The following is a 20,358-nucleotide window of genomic DNA, read 5'->3' as shown; positions in this document are numbered from 1 at the left end:
CTCCACTCCGTTTTGAAGACCTGTTTTCAAGCCGGTGGGTGCATCCGCCTCCATGTTTTGGGAGGAGCTGGATCCTGCCCGGGGGCGGGTCGTGAGAGGAGGCCGATATAAGCTCAGCGCCGTCCCCACTGGACCTCAGGAGACTCAGCTGGAGAACTGTCATTCCCAAGGCCCTGCCTCCCTCCAGGTGCACCATGGGAGGAGCCTCTCTGCTGCTGCTGCTGCTGCTCCTGCTGCTCTTCAGCCCCTCCAGACCTGCGACTCACCAGCTGAAGCACTCGGAGCAGTGCCAGCCGCCGTCCGTCTCCTGTGGGACCGGCGGCGACGAGGTGCTGGAGTCCAGTCAAGAGGCCCTGCACGTGACGGAGGGCCGGTACCTGCGGCTGGACTGGTGCAAGAGCCAGCCTCTCAAGCAGACGCTGCGGGAGGACGGCTGCCTGAGCCGCACCGTCCTCAACCGCTTCTGCTACGGTCAGTGCAGCTCCTTCTACATCCCCCGGCAGGACCAGCAGGGCGGCGCCGCTGCCTTCCGCTCCTGCTCCGCCTGCAAACCCCGGGCCTCCAGCGCCGTCACCTACACGCTGCTCTGCCCGGGTCGGACGCCCGGCACACGCAGGAGGAAGGTCCAGCAGGTCAAGCAGTGCCGCTGCACCAACGTGGACACGGACTAGACCCGGCAGGGTCACGTGACCCCCACTGTTGGACCGTCGAAGGAGGAAATCGGAGTGACCGTACCTGGAGCTGGAGTCAAACCCACAACCTCCCTGACCGGAGAACCACTGGAGCGTCTGCACATCTGGGTTTAGAGAACACATTTGATACACAGAAGCAAATTCAGTAGTCATGCTAAGTGAACTGATCAGCTGCGCACTGCTATTAAATGCCATGAAACAATTTCTTCAGAATGTATTTATGTTTTTATTTGCCTTCACATTCTCCTTTCTGATAGGGTGGATATGTTTTATTGTTCTCCTTCTTTCCTCATTCAGATTGATTGTTCAGAGATTAAAACATATGTGTATTATTTGAAGTGTCTTTCTCCCAAGCCTCGGGACAAATGTGAGAGAATCATGCCAGAGATTGACTGACGTGTCGTGTTCGGAGCATCGGAGCATGCCAGTACAAAAAGAAGTCGACCTGACGTCTTTGTTGGAGGAGTCGAGCGAGATTCAGATGCAGAAGCATCGATGACACAGAGGGGGCGCTGGACCTCCTCGACTGATGGAGCGAGCGGGGTCTTCCTACAGTGGCGTGTTACTAAGCTGCTCCTGCTCCATGATCCGTTTCTCGCCTCCCAGCCGCTACGAGGACGAGACGCTGGCCTGCTTCTGCCGCAGCCGCTGCTTCTGTGGACACCAACACAGCGCCGCCGCGTCACGTCTCAACACACAAGATGAGAAAAGATTTCATCAAGCCCATGGTGAATGACGTGATGTGCTTCCATTCAAAATGAATAAATAAAACATCGGACCGACAACAACTTCATGGTGTTTAAATAAGCAAGAAACGACAGCATACGCTTATTGCACTCAGGCGTCAGTGATGAGAGCTGTGGTGGGTCGAATGACGGCAGAAGCATCAGACCTGCCATTGAAGCGGTCACTCATCAACAGGGATGAAACGCCAGCGTACCAGACTGTTGGGGTTGACCTTCCTGGTCTCCACTCTCTTGTCCGACTGGGTGATTCTCCGCACCGACATCTGAGCTTCCTTCAACCTGCCGAGCACAGCTCAGTCAGCCTCTCGCCGGCCGCCCACCGGCGAGGCCTCGCTCACCTCTGCTTGGAGACGCTCTTGTTCTCTCTCTTCCAGCGGACCTTGAAGTCGGCGCAGAACTCGAACCAGAGCATGAAGAAGTGAGCCGGCGTCACCTCCTTCTCGCCAGCCTTGGGCGCCAGCCCGAAATAGTGCACCAGCTCCTGGAAGCTGAGAGCCATGAAGACAGCCTCAGTGACAGCAAGCCACACGAGCCATTCATGCCATGGCCCAAAGTCTCCCCACCTTTTCTGAGCGCTCTTCAGCTGGCCACTGGCTTCCACCTGATCTTTTCGAGCTGAAGCACAACATTTGGTTTAGAAGTTACACGTGTGCAGCCAACACACGCCTCGAGATGATGTCACGTCAGCTCACCACTGAGAAGAAAGGCCTCCATCTTGTCCTGAAACGGCTGCAGGTGTTTCTCAGGAGAGTTGGCACAAACCCTCTGGACGGCGTTCTCACTTCCTGTTGGCGACCCCACCAAAACAAAAGAGTTGATTCTGCATTTCAGTGTTTTTGATACACAATTGAGGACTGAAGAGTTCAAATGAAAGGATCCGGTCTCCTTGCTGCCGGTCAAAGCTGCAGCTCACCAGGCTACCTCCCCGAGTCACTGTAGAAGGTCAGCTACAGGGTGACCCAGATGGTTCTGGACGTTCTTGACTCACTGTGCTCCCAGAAAAACATCTTCACCACCATCTAAAGGCAACATCAGTGAAGGTACAGCTCCCTAGTGACTGGACTGGGACTGGATTTGACATTTGAAATGTCCAGCGACACTAAAAGCTTGACATCCCAGATGACGGCTGCCGAGGAGAGCAGAAACAAGCGTCCCACTGTGACTCAAGCCTTCTGAGGTTATCGACTTGAGCTGCTGGCAGAGATGGGGCCCAAGATGGCGGCGGAGCCAGACTGCAGCGGCAGTCAAAATAGAGCCTCCACTGGCCTCGTCACCAGATGAGATTACAGAAGCACAAACTGTTGTGTAAACTTGCTGGAGGCTTCTTGCATCAGCCAGTATCAGCGGCAGCACAGTCACCAAGGCCCAGAACTGGCCCCTGGAGGGCTGACGGGCTGACCTCTGCAATGCTTGACTGGCCGGACTTCTCCCAGCTCCTTCTGTTTACGGAGCGCTGACGGAGCCGCGGGCGGGCGGCGGCGCAACAAAAGAAAGGGCGACTGACTGAGATCTGCTGGAGGAGAGCAGCTGATAAGACGGAGAAGAAAACAATCGGTGAGCGGAATCTGAGGGCCACACTGGGGCCGGCCTTAGAGAGTCAAGGGTCCTTGCATGTAAACACGGCTCTTGTGGCGCGATGGAGGGAGCAGATAGCAGCGGTCAGGGGAGCCAAGTGCTGCTCGCCGTCTGATGAGCCGCAGGATTAGAAGTGGGATCAGAAAGGCGCCGGGACCGTATCACGCACTCGATGGACGCAGATTAACACACGCACCGACGCGGCCCTTTGGTACGGCAAGCCTTTTCAGCCGAGCCAGACGAAGGCGTCTCACTCACCGCTCAGATCCCGGCCCAGCTGTCTCAGGTCTCGGTCCAGGTCCTCGAACTTGACTTGGGCCGCCATGAAGACGTCCTGAGGTTCGGGGAGCGGGAACAAACTCTTGTCGGTGCCAGCGTTCTGCAGAAAGGATGACGGCACTCGGACTGGAACAAGCTCAAAGGCATTTCTGCTCAGGAAGTGGAAACGCAACAAACCTTGTCCATGTTGTGTAAGTAGTACGACACCACGTAGTCCACCAGGTTGATGCGGTTGTCCTGGAAGGCAACAAAGGCTTGAAAATCAAACCACGTTTTGGATTGAAACGCAACGTAATCCAAGGCAATGAGGAGGAAACTGAAGACGAACAGCCTCTGGCTGAACATTTACCTGGCTTTTGACGTCTTTGAGTTTGGGAAGGATCTCCAGGCCGAAGCCGTCCGCTTGACCTCTGACCCGGCTCCCGCCGTTCATGTGATTCCCAAAAGCCAGCACCAGCCCCATGAGCTCTCGCACGCTGCTGCGCTCCGACAGAGCCTTGAGGCGCGGGACACTTGGTCAGACGGAGGCACGGATGGAAAGTGTGACCCGCATGCGGTCTACCTGACAGACTGAGGAGACCGTGTGCAGCTTCCTCTGGATCGCCGCGATCCCGTCGATGAACGCCGACCGGAAGATGATGCAGCGAGCCCGGCCGGCGAAGTCCGGGATTTCAGCCAGTTCGTACAGGAACCTGGAAAGTCAGAGCATCAGCATGAGTCAAAGCGTGGGGTTCCGTGCTGAGGGCGTGACTGAAACCGACTGCTCGGGTTTGTCCAGCAGTTTGACGTGGTCTTCCGGACTGGTCTGGTAGTGCCTCTTGATCCGCTGCAACTCGTCCGGCTGAGCTCTCTGTCGGCAAAGACGCTCTCGATTACCAGGTTTCACCCACCGCTACTTCCAAGACCTACGTTTTCATAGAGGGCTTCCACCGTCTCCAGGTCCACCACCGAGTGGTCCATGCTCAGAATGGCTAGGAAACGAAAGCCAGGTGGACAGGTCAACAGTAAATAGACCACAAAGATTTTACCAGCGGTGGGACTTAACGAGTTAATGACAATGAATTAATTACAACCATAAAACATGTTTTATTTAAAATGTAATTACATTTCATTTAATTCTGCTCCACTGATGAGACTGATGCACCAGACACCTGGCAGTGAGGTTGTTTTGTAGGTGCATTGTTCATTCCATCGTGCACTTCTTACTTGATGTCGCGACATTTGGTCATGCTTTTATTTTGCAATTGCTCTGTTGCCGGTGCCAGAACAACATCCTGAGCCTCCCGCGCATGTGTGAGTGCTGGAGCCGAGACACTCAACACACGCGGTCCCTGATGGACCCCTGTTCTGCCTGGTGACCAATCACTTGTCTGGATCACCATGTTGGAGCGACGAGCGAAGGAGTGCAGCCGCACCAAAGGTCACCAGTGTTGGAAGGTGTTGGTGCGTATAGCGCTGTAATACGCCCATGGTTCTGTCGTCTTCACGGTGCCACCAGACAACAGGAGCAGCAGTATTGAAACTCGACGTCTGTCAAAGTGACTGCAAGAGGCCGCTACAGGGGGCAAGTTTCATTGGAAGAGAAATCTTCTCAAGACATTCCAAGAGCTGCAGTTGGAATAAGGCGAGAGGCCAAGACTTGAATCCAGCCACCCGGGTGGTTTGTTGTGCTGTTGTCAAACAACATTCTGCTGCTTCACTGTCTGTGTGGCTCCATCAGGGGATTCACTCAGAGACCACATTCATTCACGTTGAAACACGTGGCTTCTGGTGGCAAATCTTCTATAATAGACCACGAAACTGCCATGAAATGACATCAGTTCATCACAGAGTCGTTTTTTAATGGACTCCCTCCCACCCCTGGATTCTACACCTGAAAGACTCACCTTGTTGTATGTCCTTCATCTCCAGGTGGAGGCTGGATATGAGGATGCCCACGGCCTGGGAGCGTTTGCCATCCAGCAGCTTGATCTTCAACACAAAAGTCAACCATCAGTGACGCAGCTTCAGGCTTGATTTAGTCTTTTACGTCGGTTCTCTTGGACGTCGCCTTCTGCACCAGCACCTAAAGACTGCAGTCTGATTCTGGCCTCACCTTTAGGGCTTTGGGTTTCTTCTCGTACGTCTCTGCCAGCGGCTTCTTCTTGTTTTCTGTGGCGGTTTTAGCGAAGAGGTTCTCAAACTCCACAGTGTTGAGGATATCGGGCTCCTCCAGCGTGTTCCACAGGGTTCCAGAACTGTGAAGACCAGACCACAGATCATCTGTTGCAGTTATGAATATAGACTTCATGACAATAAAGTGAGACTGAATCTCTGATAGGAGAAGCCACCGATCACTGGTGTGAGAACGTCAGTCACAGTAAGAGACCTCCTCTCTCACATGGGGATGAAAGCAGCTGTGAAACTGCAGAAATGGCTTCTAATGGCAGGATATTATCACCATTAATGAGCACGCGTCCCAGACAGTTGGACCTACTTGTTGTCCTCGATCTGGATTCTGGTCCAGTAGAGAGGCTTCATGGGTCGTGAAGGGTCCACTGCGGGTTTCCTGGGTTTCTTATCAAGCAAGGTCATCCCCAGGATCATTGGGGGAGGAGGGGGAGGGGTTACACCTGGCTGTGAAGGTGGAGGAGGCGGAGGAAGGTTGAGCGTTTCCTCTGGCGTGGTGTGAGTGGCAGGAGCAGGTGGATCCACAGGAGGAGCAGAGGCTGCCAGATGTGGTGGAGGCTCCTGCTGCTGCTGCCCAGGGTTGATCTTCTGCAGCACAGGGCCGACCCCGTCCGGAGGAGTCTTCACAAAGGTCTCTCCGTCCGTCTGGATGCAGAGTGTGCGGAAGGTCTTGCGCAAGAACTGGTCTCCCGTCCACACGGCCGCGTCACGCCGCTCTCCGCGGCCCAGAGCGCTGGCCCGAGCGAGTTCAGTCCGCAGCTCCGCCAGGGTCAGCTGCAGCCGGCTGATGTTCTCCAGATGTTCCGCCTTCAGCCTGGACAGTTGCTCACCAAAGTCTCCCTGAAAACCAGTTCAAAAGACACGATTGTGGAGGGCAGGTGTGGTTTCCGTGGCAATCCATGTGATCATGCTTTCAATGTACGAGCAAAAGGACGTGGTATTATTTACACACAGTGGAGGACATGATCACTAGTTTTGGCTGTGAGCTATCATTCAGAAGCATTAAAAATGAAGGGAAAAAGAGAGATTTCAGTGACCATAAAAACAAAGTTTCATGATGTAATAATGGATACAATATTTAAATGATCACCACAACTAGTGTGGATACGTATATGAATAGCAATGAAAAGATATCTACAAACAGTGAAATTCAATTTTGCACATATGAACGTGAGATCAGTGTGAAGACACGCAACACCACCTCCACTCACTTGTAACTTCTCCAGCTCATCCTGACATTCTCTTTTCAAGTGCAGAAGTGCAGCCTGGTGTTCTGCAACAGAAAAGTCAAACGCACTGAAGAAGCATGCAAAGACAAGAGTGCAGGAGGCGGGTTGTTAGACGACTGTGACACTGAGAGACGGAGAGTTGTACAGTACGAGTCAGAGAGGAAGATCCTGAGGTTGTCAGTGGAGTGGCATGTGTACAAGTGTGGACTCATGGAGAGGAGAGACAGAGTTGGACCAAACACGATGGAGAAGAAGAGGACGAGCACCAAGGAAGCTGTGGAAAACCCTTGTCGGGAGATCGACATTTCTAATCATTTAAACATTGATGATACCAGGCTTCACCACATGATGGCAGCAGAGAGCAAGCAACTCGTTCATCGTCTGTGGCATAAGACACCAACAGAAGCGTCGGGTGAGCTGGAAGAGTCAGTGTGCTGCACCAGTGGAAACATACACTCAACACCACTTCAGTGGCTAAAAACAAAGCCGGATTAATGGCATGTGTCTGAGATGAAGGAGTGAAGCAGTGGTGGATGAAACATCTTGGAGTGCTTGGATTGGATTTGGTCATCCGTTCATAAACACTGGTGCATCTGCAGGCTGCGTGTCCAACTACAACCGCTGTCAGGATGTCGTGACAAACCGGTGGGTCATCATCTACAGCTAATATTGACACTGGACGTGAAGCTGCGTGAGCATTACTATGGCACTTCACAAGTCAGAGTTGAAGAGGTGAAGAGCGCCAGAGACCTGCTTCGGTGTACTTCAGTCCAACCCTCTCCTCCTTCAGTGGAGGCCACACGGCCTGCAGGCGTCCCGGGGTTCGCTCACCTTCCACTGGGCTCCAGGATTCCACCTGAACAACAAAAAAAGACTGTATGATGGATGCAGCTGATACAGCTCAAACCCAAGGCCTTTAACCCGCTGTAACGCATCCTTCAGGCATCTGCTAACTGACATGAACCGCTTTCTTTATTTTGTTTGATGTGTTTTGTTCCCAAGTCTTTTCAACGTATTGTGTGGCTGTATCTGCTTTTACAGCTCAGTCCAACTTGTACGTTGGTCTCAAACAGTTATGTGAACTATTTGTTGTTTTCCTGTTGGTGGGTGAGAGTGAGCTTTCCTGGACATTACAAAAGAAACCCCGCAAAAATGAGAGCTTTTAAGATTTCCATTAGCTAAACAAAGAAGAAAGAAATGAATTCCCCACTAATCCACTCTGGAGGACACTTGATTCAAGCAGACAGATTTCAGGTTCAAGAGACCGAGTCAACTCTACTCAGGGGTGGCAGTGGACGAGAAAGAGATGTGGTGCTGATGTGAATGTCTTTGCTAGCATGTTGTCACTGATCATCAGCGTGTCTCGCAGGCGCTCGTACTTTGTCTCCAGGCGTGTCTTCGTCCACTGTTTTACTGGGCTTCCTCTCAAAAAGGGCCTTCAGGACATCCCGGTCTGCTTTGATCCTCCTCATCACCGCCTCCAGCCTCTCGCTGGGCTCTTTCTTCAGAGGTTTGGGGGTAAAAAAGGCTTTAAAAGCATCAAATGCTGCTTCAGCACTGGACAGGTGAGGCTTCCTTCCCTCCACAGAGGTGTTATCTCCAGGCTCACTCGGGTGACTTTGCTCGTCCAGGGCCTCTGCATTTCCCTCAGAACCTTCCCCAAACATGTCCTTTGCGTCCTCGTTCTTTTCCCAGTTCAGCAACTGCGATATCTGCTCCAAGAAGCTTCCTTCAGCTTTCTCCTGCTGCTCAGGTGGAGCGCTGGGTGGAGGTCTGATGGCGGCCACAGTGTCATGCTCTGGGCCAGCCGCACCTTTACGGAGAACCCTCAGCCCACTTAAGATGGGCGGCAGCTGGGCTGACCCGTCTGAGGGGGGTCCGCGGGTGAAGGTTGTTCTGGTGACGGTGCACTCCACTGGAGGGTGTCTGTGCTTTGAAGTGGAGCAGACGCTCTTCGGTTCTCCAGTCAGCTGGGGCGAGACAGAGGTCATGGTTGACTCGACTGAGTCTTCTTCATCAGCCTTTGACTGAGCCCTGGCGGCCACAGTGTCCACAGTAACAGGGGTTAAAACGTTGTGACTTTCCTTCCAGAGATGTTCATCTAAGGAGAGCTGCTGGTCCTTTAAGATGTGGTGATGCTCTTCGGAGACACCACCGTTCCCCAACTCCCACACTTGCTCTCCCTCCAACGGGTTTTCTGGGAAGCGTTTGCTCAAGCGCATGGGATTTACCTCTGACTGGTCATCTGCGTTAGTCATTTTATCATCTGCAAAGATCATGCTCTCCTCTAAGGGTATATTTTCTTTATCACGAGGACCTTCTAATGAAGCACGCTGGTCCTTGACAGAGAAGTTTTCCTCTTCAATCTTCACAGACAGATTGTGTTTTTCATTTTGCTCCTCAAAGAAGAAAGTTTCCAAGTTGTGGACCTCTGCTTCTTGATCTTCGACCAAGACTTGTTGGAACTCAAAGGAGACATCATTCTGCAGAATTCCACCGTGTTCCTTTGTCGAGCATTTATGATCCTCCATAAAGAGGCCTTGCACTTTCAAAGATTTCTCTTGGGAGACCTTCCGTATTTCGAAGTGGACATGGTCTACTGAAGGTGAACATTTCTCTGAGAACACCTTGTTTTCATCAAAGGAGTCTCGTTGTCCATCCACAGCACTAACATCTATGATTTTTCCAACAGTGGACTCCTGGTTCTCCGTGGAGACACTTTTCTCCATTTGACACGGAAGGTTTGCCTGAACTGAAGCATTTCCTTCTTCCACTGAGCAAATCTGTTCTAGCTGATTCTCGTGTCTCTCTAAAGAAGCATTCTCTTCCTTCTCTTCTTCTAATGAGACACTTTGTTTTTCAAAGTAAAGATGACCTTCTCCTAAGGAGGCTCGTCGGTCTTCAGACTCAAAGACCTCCGTCTCCTCCAGTGAGATGTCTTGTAGCTCTAATGCAAGATTGTGTTCCACAGTAGAGACACATTGCATGTCAAAGGAGCCACTCTTTTTTTCGTGTCCTTCATACAAGACGGCATTCCGGTCACCCCTGCGGATCGGTTCCAGGATCTCCTGAGAAACATTCAGCAGATTCAGCAGACAACCGTCAAAGTCATTGTTCTCCAAAAGCAAAACTGACTGCTGACAGGCATGATTTTGCTCCTCAGCTGAGTAACATTCATCCTTCATTTGTCCATCCTCCATGAAGGCCTGTTCCTCTAAAGAGCCAGGGCTCTCTCCTGAGGAGACATGACCCAGTCCTGGAGAGACATCAGTAGTTTCACACTCCTCCTCACGGGCGACAGCCTTCTCTCCAGAGACTTTCTCCTGCTTCAGCAAGCCGCCGTCCTCTTGTGAAGAGTCGTGATCGAGGAGACTATGTTGCTCCCCAATGTTAACGTCAAGCACTTCAACCAGGGGATTGTTTTCATCACATTCTTCATCTTCGGACAGACTTTCTTTGCCTTTTTCTGCTTCCACCACAATACAGCTGTGTGGATCGAATCCAGCAGTTGTGTCATGAGGAGGGCATCTCATTGTCTCCTCTGTTTGAACCATTTCTGCTCTGGCAGGAAACAAAACATACGACGACACGTCTCTTCTGGAGGTCTGGCTGTTCTTATGAAGTGATTTCAGCCCAGTTTCTTCTTGCAGTTTGTCCTCATCCGGCTCCTCTTGAACAGTTCTACAGAACGTCAGGATGGCAGCGCGCTGCTCTATTTGCCAGGAGCCTCTGTTGTTCACGCAGAAAGAAGACGAGTCACTGGGCTCAGACTTGCTGGGCAAGTCCACATTGTGGTGACCAAAAAAGCTGCTCATGTCTGCGACGGTTGTCTTACCTCTGAAAGCTTGTTGGCATGCAAAGTTCTGTCTAATGATTCCACTTACGGTCACAGCAGGACAAGACCTACTCTCCCGTCAGTGACTGGACTTTTCCTGCCGGTCTAGCAAGAGAAGACATTTTCCAAACCGAAGAGCAGCAGCAGCAGCGTTTCCTCACTCGGAGGAAGTGATGACTGGACAGAAAAGTTTCCTGGATTCCAGCAGGCAGAGTTGACCTCACCACATCTAGCGCCAGATCAGAGAACAGTCCTCTCTCGCGTGATTCACAGACCATCCAGCTTCATCTGGGACCTCATCCTGCAGATAGCTGCCAGATGGCAGGTTTCTCCAGTGGCATTCAGCGTTTCAGACAACTCCCGGGCAGATCCGTGAGCCGCCCACAGCAGATGGACCGGCACCACACCCAGCGGCACGGCAGGGGAGAGTAAACACTAGTGGCAGGGATCACTGGCCAGAAACAAGTGGCCTAGAAATCAGCGGTGAGGGGCAGGTGGCTCAGCTGGCGCTGCCTGGACTCGCAGCTAATCTGGAGCTTTTAGTGGTCTAAGCCCACCTCCACAACCCCTAATCAGCTCACTCTGACTCTGAAACCTCGCTCAGAGATGAAGGGGTTGTCGGTGGCGCTTTTTCTTTTTTTAACCACAATATTTCAATACAATTTGACTGAATGCAACAAATGTTTTCAAAACAAAATGGTCAAAAATATATTTTAAGATGAACTCAATATTTCTAATATTTTCATAATCCCTCATTTATTTAAAATCATTACCCTATCTTAAAAAAGTATGTTCATTTTTCCCTGCTTTTGTGACTTATGCTGCAGACAATTATGATTCAACAACAAAATAAATCAATAAATAAACAGATTTTTGGGGTTTTTTTAACGAAGAAAACGAGGAGGAGCTATCTATTTAAGCCAAGTAAGTTAAAGCAAGCACACAACTCAACAATAAAAGGCAGTGCACCGCATATAACATATCATTCTGTTGCACTTGAAGTTGATCCGGAACTTTAAATAAACGACATAAACGATAAAAATCAGATTTGGCTTCTCGCTGGCTGCTCTTCTGTTTGTTACATCACCACAGCTGGTTGGTGAGACGGACCACTGTGTCTCATGACAACACTGAAACTTTCACTCACGTTGCTCCACTTAATCCTGCGCAAACTTGTAAAGTGTATTTACATTCCACCAGCGGGACACTGTGGCCTTTATGCAAACTGAGTTTATGTAAGAAACCGACCCGACGAGACGGAGAATATAAAGATGATTACAGCAGTCAAGTCTGCAGGTATGTGGAGGAGACGAGAAGATTCAGCTGCTCAAACAAGGCGGTGTCAGCCAGACTTTCAGACAGAATGTTTTGGTTCGCGTGTGACATTGTTAAAATTTCCTCCTGATCATTTCATATTTCACTTAATGGAGAGAATGAAACACTGGTTGTTTGTGTTTGGCGGGTTTTGTTTTGTAACAAGCACAGTCACCATAAACACTTCAGTGATTATTGATGGGTTCTGTTCAACTCTGTAGCCATTTTTCCTTCATTGTAAAACATCAGGTAAACAAATGCACTTCACATATATTTGAACTTTGCACCCCATGTTCCTGCTAATCTACAGGTCTGACTAAACAGGCCTAAAAATGTTGCCGGCTTCGGATATTATTGTTAATTCTAAGCGCCAACACAGTTGCAAGAAATCCCTCCTCTTATGTAAGCGGCTGCAACACAGCGCCTATTGTCACAAGCGTTACGGTCTGGAACCTGCACGACTGAGGAGTCACACCCAAAGTGGTCTGTCCTGGAGAGTCAGCGATCGGTGTCCCGACCATCAGTCAGACAAGTGTCTACGACGACACCAGCCTCTCTCAGGCCCGCATCACTGGAGTCTAAAGCACTTTTATGGTTTTTTTTTTTCAGATAAAGACTTTTGTCTGCACAAAGTAATACCAGAACGGAATGAAAACAAAGAGCCTGTGACTGGGCACAGTGCGGGCACTTACCGAGGACTCATGCGGTACCGGTGAAAGTGAGCCAATGAGGTCAGGCGGAGTGATGCGCAGGAAGTCAACATGTTGGGGTCGAGAGGGATGAGAGAGGGCGCTGCAGAAGGAAACCGTCTCCTCCACCTCCTGCTGCCAAAGCTGCTCCTGCCTGTCCAACGCTTCGTCTGGAATGAGACCACATCTTAGTTATAACACTTATGGATTCAAGAAAAAAAGAGAGTTTCTGGCAGTAAAAATATTTTCTAACATTAGTCCCAAACAAATCATATCCAAATGAATTCTGTCTGCAGGGTTCTATATCCAGGAAAATAGGGATCAATGTCAAAACGTCATAAAACGAACAAATGAACAAACTGCGTGTTTACTCGTGGTACTCATGTGCTGAACAGCACACTCTTGTGGCAACACGTGTGTCAAACATTTTGGCCTCGCTAGAATAATGCGGGGTATTATTGGCCAGGAACCAGCGGCTCATTGAGCATCAAAAAATTAATTCATATTTCATTTAATAATTAATTAAATCTGAATTTAAAGCAAACCAACTCCAACTGTGATTACTATTTTACTACCAATGTGAATCAAACGATTTTGAAAATTGTAATTCATAATTATTGAATTCCAATTTGATGTCGTCACTGAAATACCCATGAACAAGAACCACTACATACAATATATACTTATCATTAAGGAAGTCCGTCAACGTCAAATCAGAGATTTTCACGAGCTTTTCTGATTTTTGTTCTAAAGCTGTTGACTTCAGTTTTACAGGAATACAATGAAATGATTTGATGTTTTTTTAAGCTTTTTAAGTATAACATGTCTGCCAGACAGAAGGTGAGTGACATTAACCATCATCTTCATCCAAGCGCTATATAGAGCATAAAAACATTCTAAATGGATCACAAGACTTGTCCCATTATCTCCAAGTGGTCATGTGAGCATCTTCACAAACACCTTTCCAGATGGACACGCGCACACACACTAAGCAGCCGGGGTCTGCCACACATCCGTCATGGGCGAGTTCACAGCCGCGAGGAGTCTCTTTAATCAGCCAGCAGGTCAGATATCTGCCTCCAGTCTCACCCTCTTTAGGTTTCTTGCCCTGCAACTACTGTCCAACCATAAAACCAGACTGGTTGCAGGTTCCTCACCATCGTCCCCACAGCTAGGTTCCATGACACAAATCCTTGATTTAGCCTTTACAAGCCATATACATATATATGTTTGGTAACAAAGCACTGGGAACCAAGATTGAAATGGGCTGACAGACAGGTTTTAATGATTACCTGAGAACAGAGGAACAAGTCGTCCATCATCGTCCCGATCACTTCCTTCCAGCTCTGTCTCTGAGTGCAAACTACCTTCTTCAACAGGATGATCAGCACTGTTTTTCTCTGTTCGTTTGGCCACCAAGATTGGAGACGGAACAGTCGGCAACAGAGCAGCATCCCAGGTGGCTGCGTGGGGCTTTAGCCACAGCGGGCTGCTCCCACCGTTTGGCTCTCGAGTCGTGCGAAGCTGCTCAGGTGAGGACCGACTTGTTGACTCCTGCTCATTCCTCCCACCGTCTCTGAGGGGTTCACTCAACAAGTGCTTCCAGTCTTGGCTCTCCATCTTCAGCGCCTGGTGGAGACTCTGACTCAGAGCTTCACCGAGAGCTTGCAGCTCCTCCACCAGGCGTAGCTCTTCATCCAGCTGCTCCTTTTTCTGATGCTCCACCTTTGGACATCCATCGTCTTCACCCTCTTCCTTAAGCCGGTCTGAACTGGCCAGACTGACACGGCGTATGATGCCCTCCACTTCTTCTATCTTGTTGATCTCTCGCCCTGCTGTGTGATGCTCGTTCTTACTTCCCTCCTGTGATGCATCAGCCTTCATAATGTAGCTTGTTTTCCTTGGCTCTGTGAGGAAGTAAAGGTCATTATCATACAGAGAGTCAGAGTCCCAATCTTTCCTTCGATCACATGATGTGGTGACTCTCTTCCTTCTGACAGCAGGAATGAAGACCTTCTCTTCCTCAGATCCATCATTTAGCACCTTTGTCCTTGTGCATCCGCTAAGATTTCGTAAAGGTCGTCCAGTCGCTCCACTTTTCTTGCGTGTGATGTAAGTCCTGGGGGATTTGGCTGCAGGGCTCCAGTTCTCCGGGTGTCCACTGAGCCTCACACTCTGTTGGCTGCCCATGATGGCAATCACCTGATGCTCCAAATGCAGCAGCAACAGCTCAGTCTGCTGCTGTGCAGAAGCTGGGTGTTGCTTTAGGCTTTCTGTGAACCTGGGTGCTTCCCACTGACCTTCCTTCTCGTGATCTGAAATCATTCTTGTGTGAAAACCGAGGCGGTCAGAGGGAGCCGGAGTCCTACTGGGTGAGGGGAAGGTAGCGCCACAGGGGTGTGTGTGGCTCCTCCATGTTGTTGTGGGTGAACACATCAGCCACCACTAGAACAAGAACGAAAACCTTGACATGAAGCTCAGGTAAACTGGTGAAACTACACTGGACTGAAATAAAGATCAGCATCTCAAAAAGGCTCTTCTACCCAAAGATCCCAGGAAAAACCTTTAGGAGTGTTCACTCACCTCCGAGCAGCAGATTTCTCCTCTGTCATTTGGAGTTCATCCTTCTGTTCGCGAGAGAAACTCACAGCAGCTTGGTCCAATCACTGCGCTCTCGTGCCGCAGGAGACAACTGTTCAACTGGCTCTAGTAAAGACATCACTTCCAGTAATCTCCTCAGGTATTGACAGGCGCACTGAACAGACAGACGGCACGTTCCGAGGGGATTTGCACCAATCATTTTAATCCTCCTGCCTCACAAACTGTTGCTTTTCACAGCACTGATATCTGAAAGAAACAAAAAAAACCCATCCATCCAAAATTCAAGCCACTGGTTATAAATAACACGATATACACTCATTTTTAAGACGCTACAAGACAAAACGCATAATGACGTGAGAAGTAACAACTGACTGATAAGAGTCCAGCACCTGGAGAAAATGTGGGTCAGCCGTGCCACACTGTCGCGTCTGCTACTGTGGCCTGCTGCCCTGCTGTAGCTGATTGGATTAGTGAAGTTTAAAGAAAACAGACAGCTGTGAACTTCATTCAACATACAAGAGTAACAGCGAAGGGGGGGGGGTGACAGTCTGGACCCATTACAAAGCCTTGAATCTAAATACTAGGAAGCTACTCTGCACTTCAGCATGGCCTAATAAACATCGTTTATCATTTCAAGTGTCTAAAACACACATGACACATTTTCTGCTATTTTGATACGGATACTAATTATTCTTATTGTTATTATTATCGATAAGGGTAATGAGAAAAAAAATGAAGTTATAGTGAAGGCTTGTTAGATGACCACCAGATGTCAGCAAAGCACAGAAACGTGCACAGACAACTTGAGGTTGGGCAGCCAAGTTCATTTCAGGTTTCATCGGCACATGTTGAATCAGGCAATGGAGGGTCACCCACTCTGCTTACAAAGAACTATACTAGCCTGTTCTCAAACAATACACATGTATTCATCGGAACTTCAGACAACAATGACATCAACATCGAGTAGAATCCATTCTACTACTCATGTAACTACTGTAGTCACAGCCCTGTCTGCCGATCTTGGTCCAGGCCCATGTTACGCTCCGACACACACACACACACACACACACACACACACACACACACACACACACACACACACACACACACACACACACACACACACACACACACACACACACACACACACACACACACACACACACACACACACACACACACACACACACACACACACACACACACACACACACACACACACACACACACACACACACACACACACACACACACACACACACACACACACACACACACACACACACACACACACACACACACACACACACACACACACACACACACACACACACACACACACACACACACACACACACACACACACACACACACACACACACACACACACACACACACACACACACACACACACACACACACACACACACACACACACACACACACACACACACACACACACACACACACACACACACACACACACACACACACACACACACACACACACACACACACACACACACACACACACACACACACACACACACACACACACACACACACACACACACACACACACACACACACACACACACACACACACACACACACACACACACACACACACACACACACACACACACACACACACACACACACACACACACACACACACACACACACACACACACACACACACACACACACACACACACACACACACACACACACACACACACACACACACACACACACACACACACACACACACACACACACACACACACACACACACACACACACACACACACACACACACACACACACACACACACACACACACACACACACACACACACACACACACACACACACACACACACACACACACACACACACACACACACACACACACACACACACACACACACACACACACACACACACACACACACACACACACACACACACACACACACACACACACACACACACACACACACACACACACACACACACACACACACACACACACACACACACACACACACACACACACACACACACACACACACACACACACACACACACACACACACACACACACACACACACACACACACACACACACACACACACACACACACACACACACACACACACACACACACACACACACACACACACACACACACACACACACACACACACACACACACACACACACACACACACACACACACACACACACACACACACACACACACACACACACACACACACACACACACACACACACACACACACACACACACACACACACACACACACACACACACACACACACACACACACACACACACACACACACACACACACACACACACACACACACACACACACACACACACACACACACACACACACACACACACACACACACACACACACACACACACACACACACACACACACACACACACACACACACACACACACACACACACACACACACACACACACACACACACACACACACACACACACACACACACACACACACACACACACACACACACACACACACACACACACACACACACACACACACACACACACACACACACACACACACACACACACACACACACACACACACACACACACACACACACACACACACACACACACACACACACACACACACACACACACACACACACACACACACACACACACACACACACACACACACACACACACACACACACACACACACACACACACACACACACACACACACACACACACACACACACACACACACACACACACACACACGGTGAAGCAATAGCCTTACAGTTGGAGTCTAAGATTATTGACCAAAACCACTCACCTCATACATTCCCAGGTTTTGTCCATGATGTCGAACAACAATATTTCAAATATTCGGCTGAAAGAAAGCATGGGGTCCTGTTACTACGTGTTCAAAGAAAGGACACGAAGCTCACATGTTGTAGTAAGTCAGTAGGTTTGGTTATTCATTAAACACCCAAACATGGACTGCATGATGCTGTACTGTCATGTTAGTGCAAACTAACCTTCCATAATATTCACTGGAACAAAACCCTGCTTATGACATGAAGAGTGAAATAAAGTTTGGAATGGCAAAAGATGAGCGCGGGACGATGCAAACTAAGCATATTTAGGAATAAGATGATCAGTGATCACTCAAACTCGTGTACCACCATCCTCATTTGCATCACGTTCATCTGCATGAGTAGCTTCTGAAGAAGCTTATTGGGATTGTTAACTGTAAAATTCAGCACCAAAACAATTGTGGCAAAAATGATTAGATTCATTATTCACTCAGCCCATAAGGCTGAAGTATGGTTCTTGTTGAGATATATATGAAAAAAAGGGATTCAAACGTTAAAAATGTGAAAGATGAAGAAAATTCCCAACAATGAAAAATGAACTGTGTGTGTAGCGTAAATAATCAAACCTAATCAAAAGGACAAATATTTGCATGTATAACATGAAATCAAAGCCCTTTCCTCATCTTATTTTAGATGTTTAATGCCTTTGTGAATTGGAAATCCCAACTACTTCCTTCGACGCCATTGTTGGCTGCTGACCGACGACAACAAGAACGTGAGCAAGTGACAGACGCCGTTGCTAAATTCGCAACGTGCTAATGTCGTGCATATCATTTGGTATTTCTAACTTTTTCCTCGACAAAGTCAGTTGAGGGGGAGTAGTGAGGTAAATGCGTCATGTAATGTAACCAACTCTGCTGTTTCATTTACTTGGAATCAGTAACTTTTCAAGTCGTTAGCTGGCTAGCAAGTTTAGCTTTCGCACTCTCGACACGCACATGCTATAAAGCAAATGACCTAGCACATGTATTTTTGCTTAATACATGTTTATTAGAGACGGAAAGAGGTAATCGCGAATATCAAACGTGCTGACTCATCTTCGGACAGGGCTTCGGGAGCGGAGACAGGTGAGCTTCATCATCATCATCATCGTCAGCCGGTGAGGAGGAAGATGAAGAGCACCAGGAGGACGAAGAGGAGGGGCGAGCTCCGGTGGACAGGGGGTAGGTAGGGGGCGGGGGCGGGGGGGGCGCCTGGGCTGCCCTATATGGCTGTGGATGAGCTCCATGCTAATATCGGCTGGAGTGAGGGGCGCAGCGTCGCGTTTCTGCCGGGAGTCAGCGGCAGCTTCACCGAGTCTGAGCAGGCTGCTGCAGCCATGGCTGACGGCGGAGAAGGAGAAGATGAGATCCAGTTCTTGAGAACCGTAAGTACATTTCCCCATCACTACCTGCCATTCCTAAGTCATGGATTCAAAGCGGAAGTTTTGGTGACATGACATGTTGCTCCTGCGTGGTTGGCATCCGAGCCAGTCGTAACTACACCTTGACCGCCAGAACGACTGCTCTCGATGTATTGATCCGACTTCCGACAGGCGTCCGGTCCGTCCACCGAAACACGGAGCTTCCCCTTGTGGCGTCTGAGATTGTTTGAGCAAGTAGTTCCGATCCACCAGCAGAAGACTATTTTCGTGGTTTGACGCAGCAGCTGGGCTGGTAAATGATATGACAGCTTGTGAAGAAGTGTGTTGGGAATCTTCCTCATAGTCTTTGTGACTCAGTCAGACAGCAGAGACAAACACTTGTCCCAGTGATACGTGGCTGCTTTTTCCTCAGGAGTCTGTCTCAGGAGTCGCCACTTTTGTTGTGAGATTATGCAGTCACCTGTCAGTGATTCTGCTCCGTTAGTCATCAAAACAAAAGTTTGTTTTTCATGTTGAAATTGCACTCCTAGGACACTGGAGTCATCATTTTAGTTCGATATGGACTTTGGTTGACTGTCATTTAAAACACATTGAATTTATTATTTTTTGCCTGTGCTGTTTTGCTGCAGAAATTTAAGGGATTTCTTTCTTAAATGTTTTATATTACAGCTGACAATTATGTATTGGCTGCTGTAACATGTTATTTTAACATTAGTCAACTCAAGATTAAATAAATAAAAATGACCTTTAACTAAACTTGCTTACTTAATTCAGATCTTCTTATCTTATTAAGATCTTATTCTTATACAGGACCTTTTTAGATCTTGCTCATAACCACCTAATATCTTACTTTAGAGGTGGAGCATTCACGCTTAGTATTCATTTAGTTATATTCTGTAATACACATTGATGAATAATACTTAA

General features: G+C 48.9%; 3 protein-coding genes across 9 annotated transcripts in view; 2 read left to right on the top strand and 1 right to left on the bottom strand.

Annotated features, from left to right (window-relative positions):
• Positions 1 to 194: 194 nt before the first annotated feature.
• On the top strand, positions 195 to 1,013 carry grem1a (gremlin 1a, DAN family BMP antagonist). The gene has a single exon (XM_053881527.1). It carries the CDS (start codon positions 195 to 197, stop codon positions 669 to 671), a length of 477 nt encoding a protein of 158 aa, XP_053737502.1. The 3' UTR covers positions 672 to 1,013.
• Positions 464 to 19,757, bottom strand: LOC128767893 (formin-1-like). Of its 7 annotated transcripts, XM_053880241.1 has the most exons (23): positions 19,462 to 19,757; positions 19,105 to 19,393; positions 18,029 to 18,085; positions 15,519 to 15,587; positions 15,112 to 15,375; positions 13,821 to 14,973; positions 12,532 to 12,698; positions 7,441 to 7,546; positions 6,673 to 6,734; positions 5,769 to 6,301; positions 5,388 to 5,529; positions 5,179 to 5,263; positions 4,202 to 4,263; positions 4,054 to 4,142; positions 3,855 to 3,984; positions 3,642 to 3,788; positions 3,470 to 3,529; positions 3,272 to 3,392; positions 2,131 to 2,223; positions 2,002 to 2,053; positions 1,777 to 1,926; positions 1,633 to 1,717; positions 477 to 1,346 (listed from the first exon to the last, which is right to left on the bottom strand). In XM_053880241.1, the coding sequence occupies exons 6-23, from the start codon at positions 14,962 to 14,964 to the stop codon at positions 1,302 to 1,304; spliced, it is 3,273 nt and encodes a 1,090-aa protein (XP_053736216.1). In that variant the 5' UTR covers positions 14,965 to 14,973; positions 15,112 to 15,375; positions 15,519 to 15,587; positions 18,029 to 18,085; positions 19,105 to 19,393; positions 19,462 to 19,757; the 3' UTR covers positions 477 to 1,301. The 7 variants fall into 7 exon arrangements, with proteins under 7 accessions (XP_053736212.1, XP_053736211.1, XP_053736217.1 ...); XM_053880239.1 differs by having other exon boundaries at positions 18,029 to 19,393; XM_053880240.1 differs by lacking the exon at positions 15,519 to 15,587 and having other exon boundaries at positions 18,234 to 19,393.
• ryr3 (ryanodine receptor 3) overlaps positions 19,279 to 20,358 on the top strand; it is a 70,934-nt gene continuing 69,854 nt past the window's right edge. Inside the window, exon 1 of the mRNA XM_053880234.1 lies at positions 19,279 to 19,437. Within this exon, the coding sequence (XP_053736209.1) occupies positions 19,279 to 19,437 (159 nt within the window). The remainder of the gene's footprint in view (positions 19,438 to 20,358) is intronic.

Source organism: Synchiropus splendidus, chromosome 12 (assembly GCF_027744825.2).
Source record: "Synchiropus splendidus isolate RoL2022-P1 chromosome 12, RoL_Sspl_1.0, whole genome shotgun sequence".
In the NCBI taxonomy this organism is placed as follows: Eukaryota; Metazoa; Chordata; class Actinopteri; order Syngnathiformes; family Callionymidae; genus Synchiropus; species Synchiropus splendidus.
The sequence above is the reverse complement of the archived record's forward strand: the minus strand, read 5'-3'. Positions and strand labels throughout refer to the sequence as shown.

Bases quoted from the DNA above. Each gene is read 5' to 3' on its own strand.
- grem1a (XM_053881527.1), top strand. From the start codon at position 195: ATGGGAGGAGCCTCTCTGCTGCTGCTGCTGCTGCTCCTGCTGCTCTTC.
- LOC128767893 (XM_053880236.1), bottom strand. From the start codon at position 10,505: ATGAGCAGCTTTTTTGGTCACCACAATGTGGACTTGCCCAGCAAGTCT. The intron at 6,302-6,672 runs GTGAGTGGAGGT...ACTGGTTTTCAG, and splicing joins ATGAGCTGGAGAAGTTACAA to GGAGACTTTGGTGAGCAACT. The intron at 3,985-4,053 runs GTCGGTTTCAGT...CTGACTTTCCAG, and splicing joins CTGCTGGACAAACCCGAGCA to GTTCCTGTACGAACTGGCTG.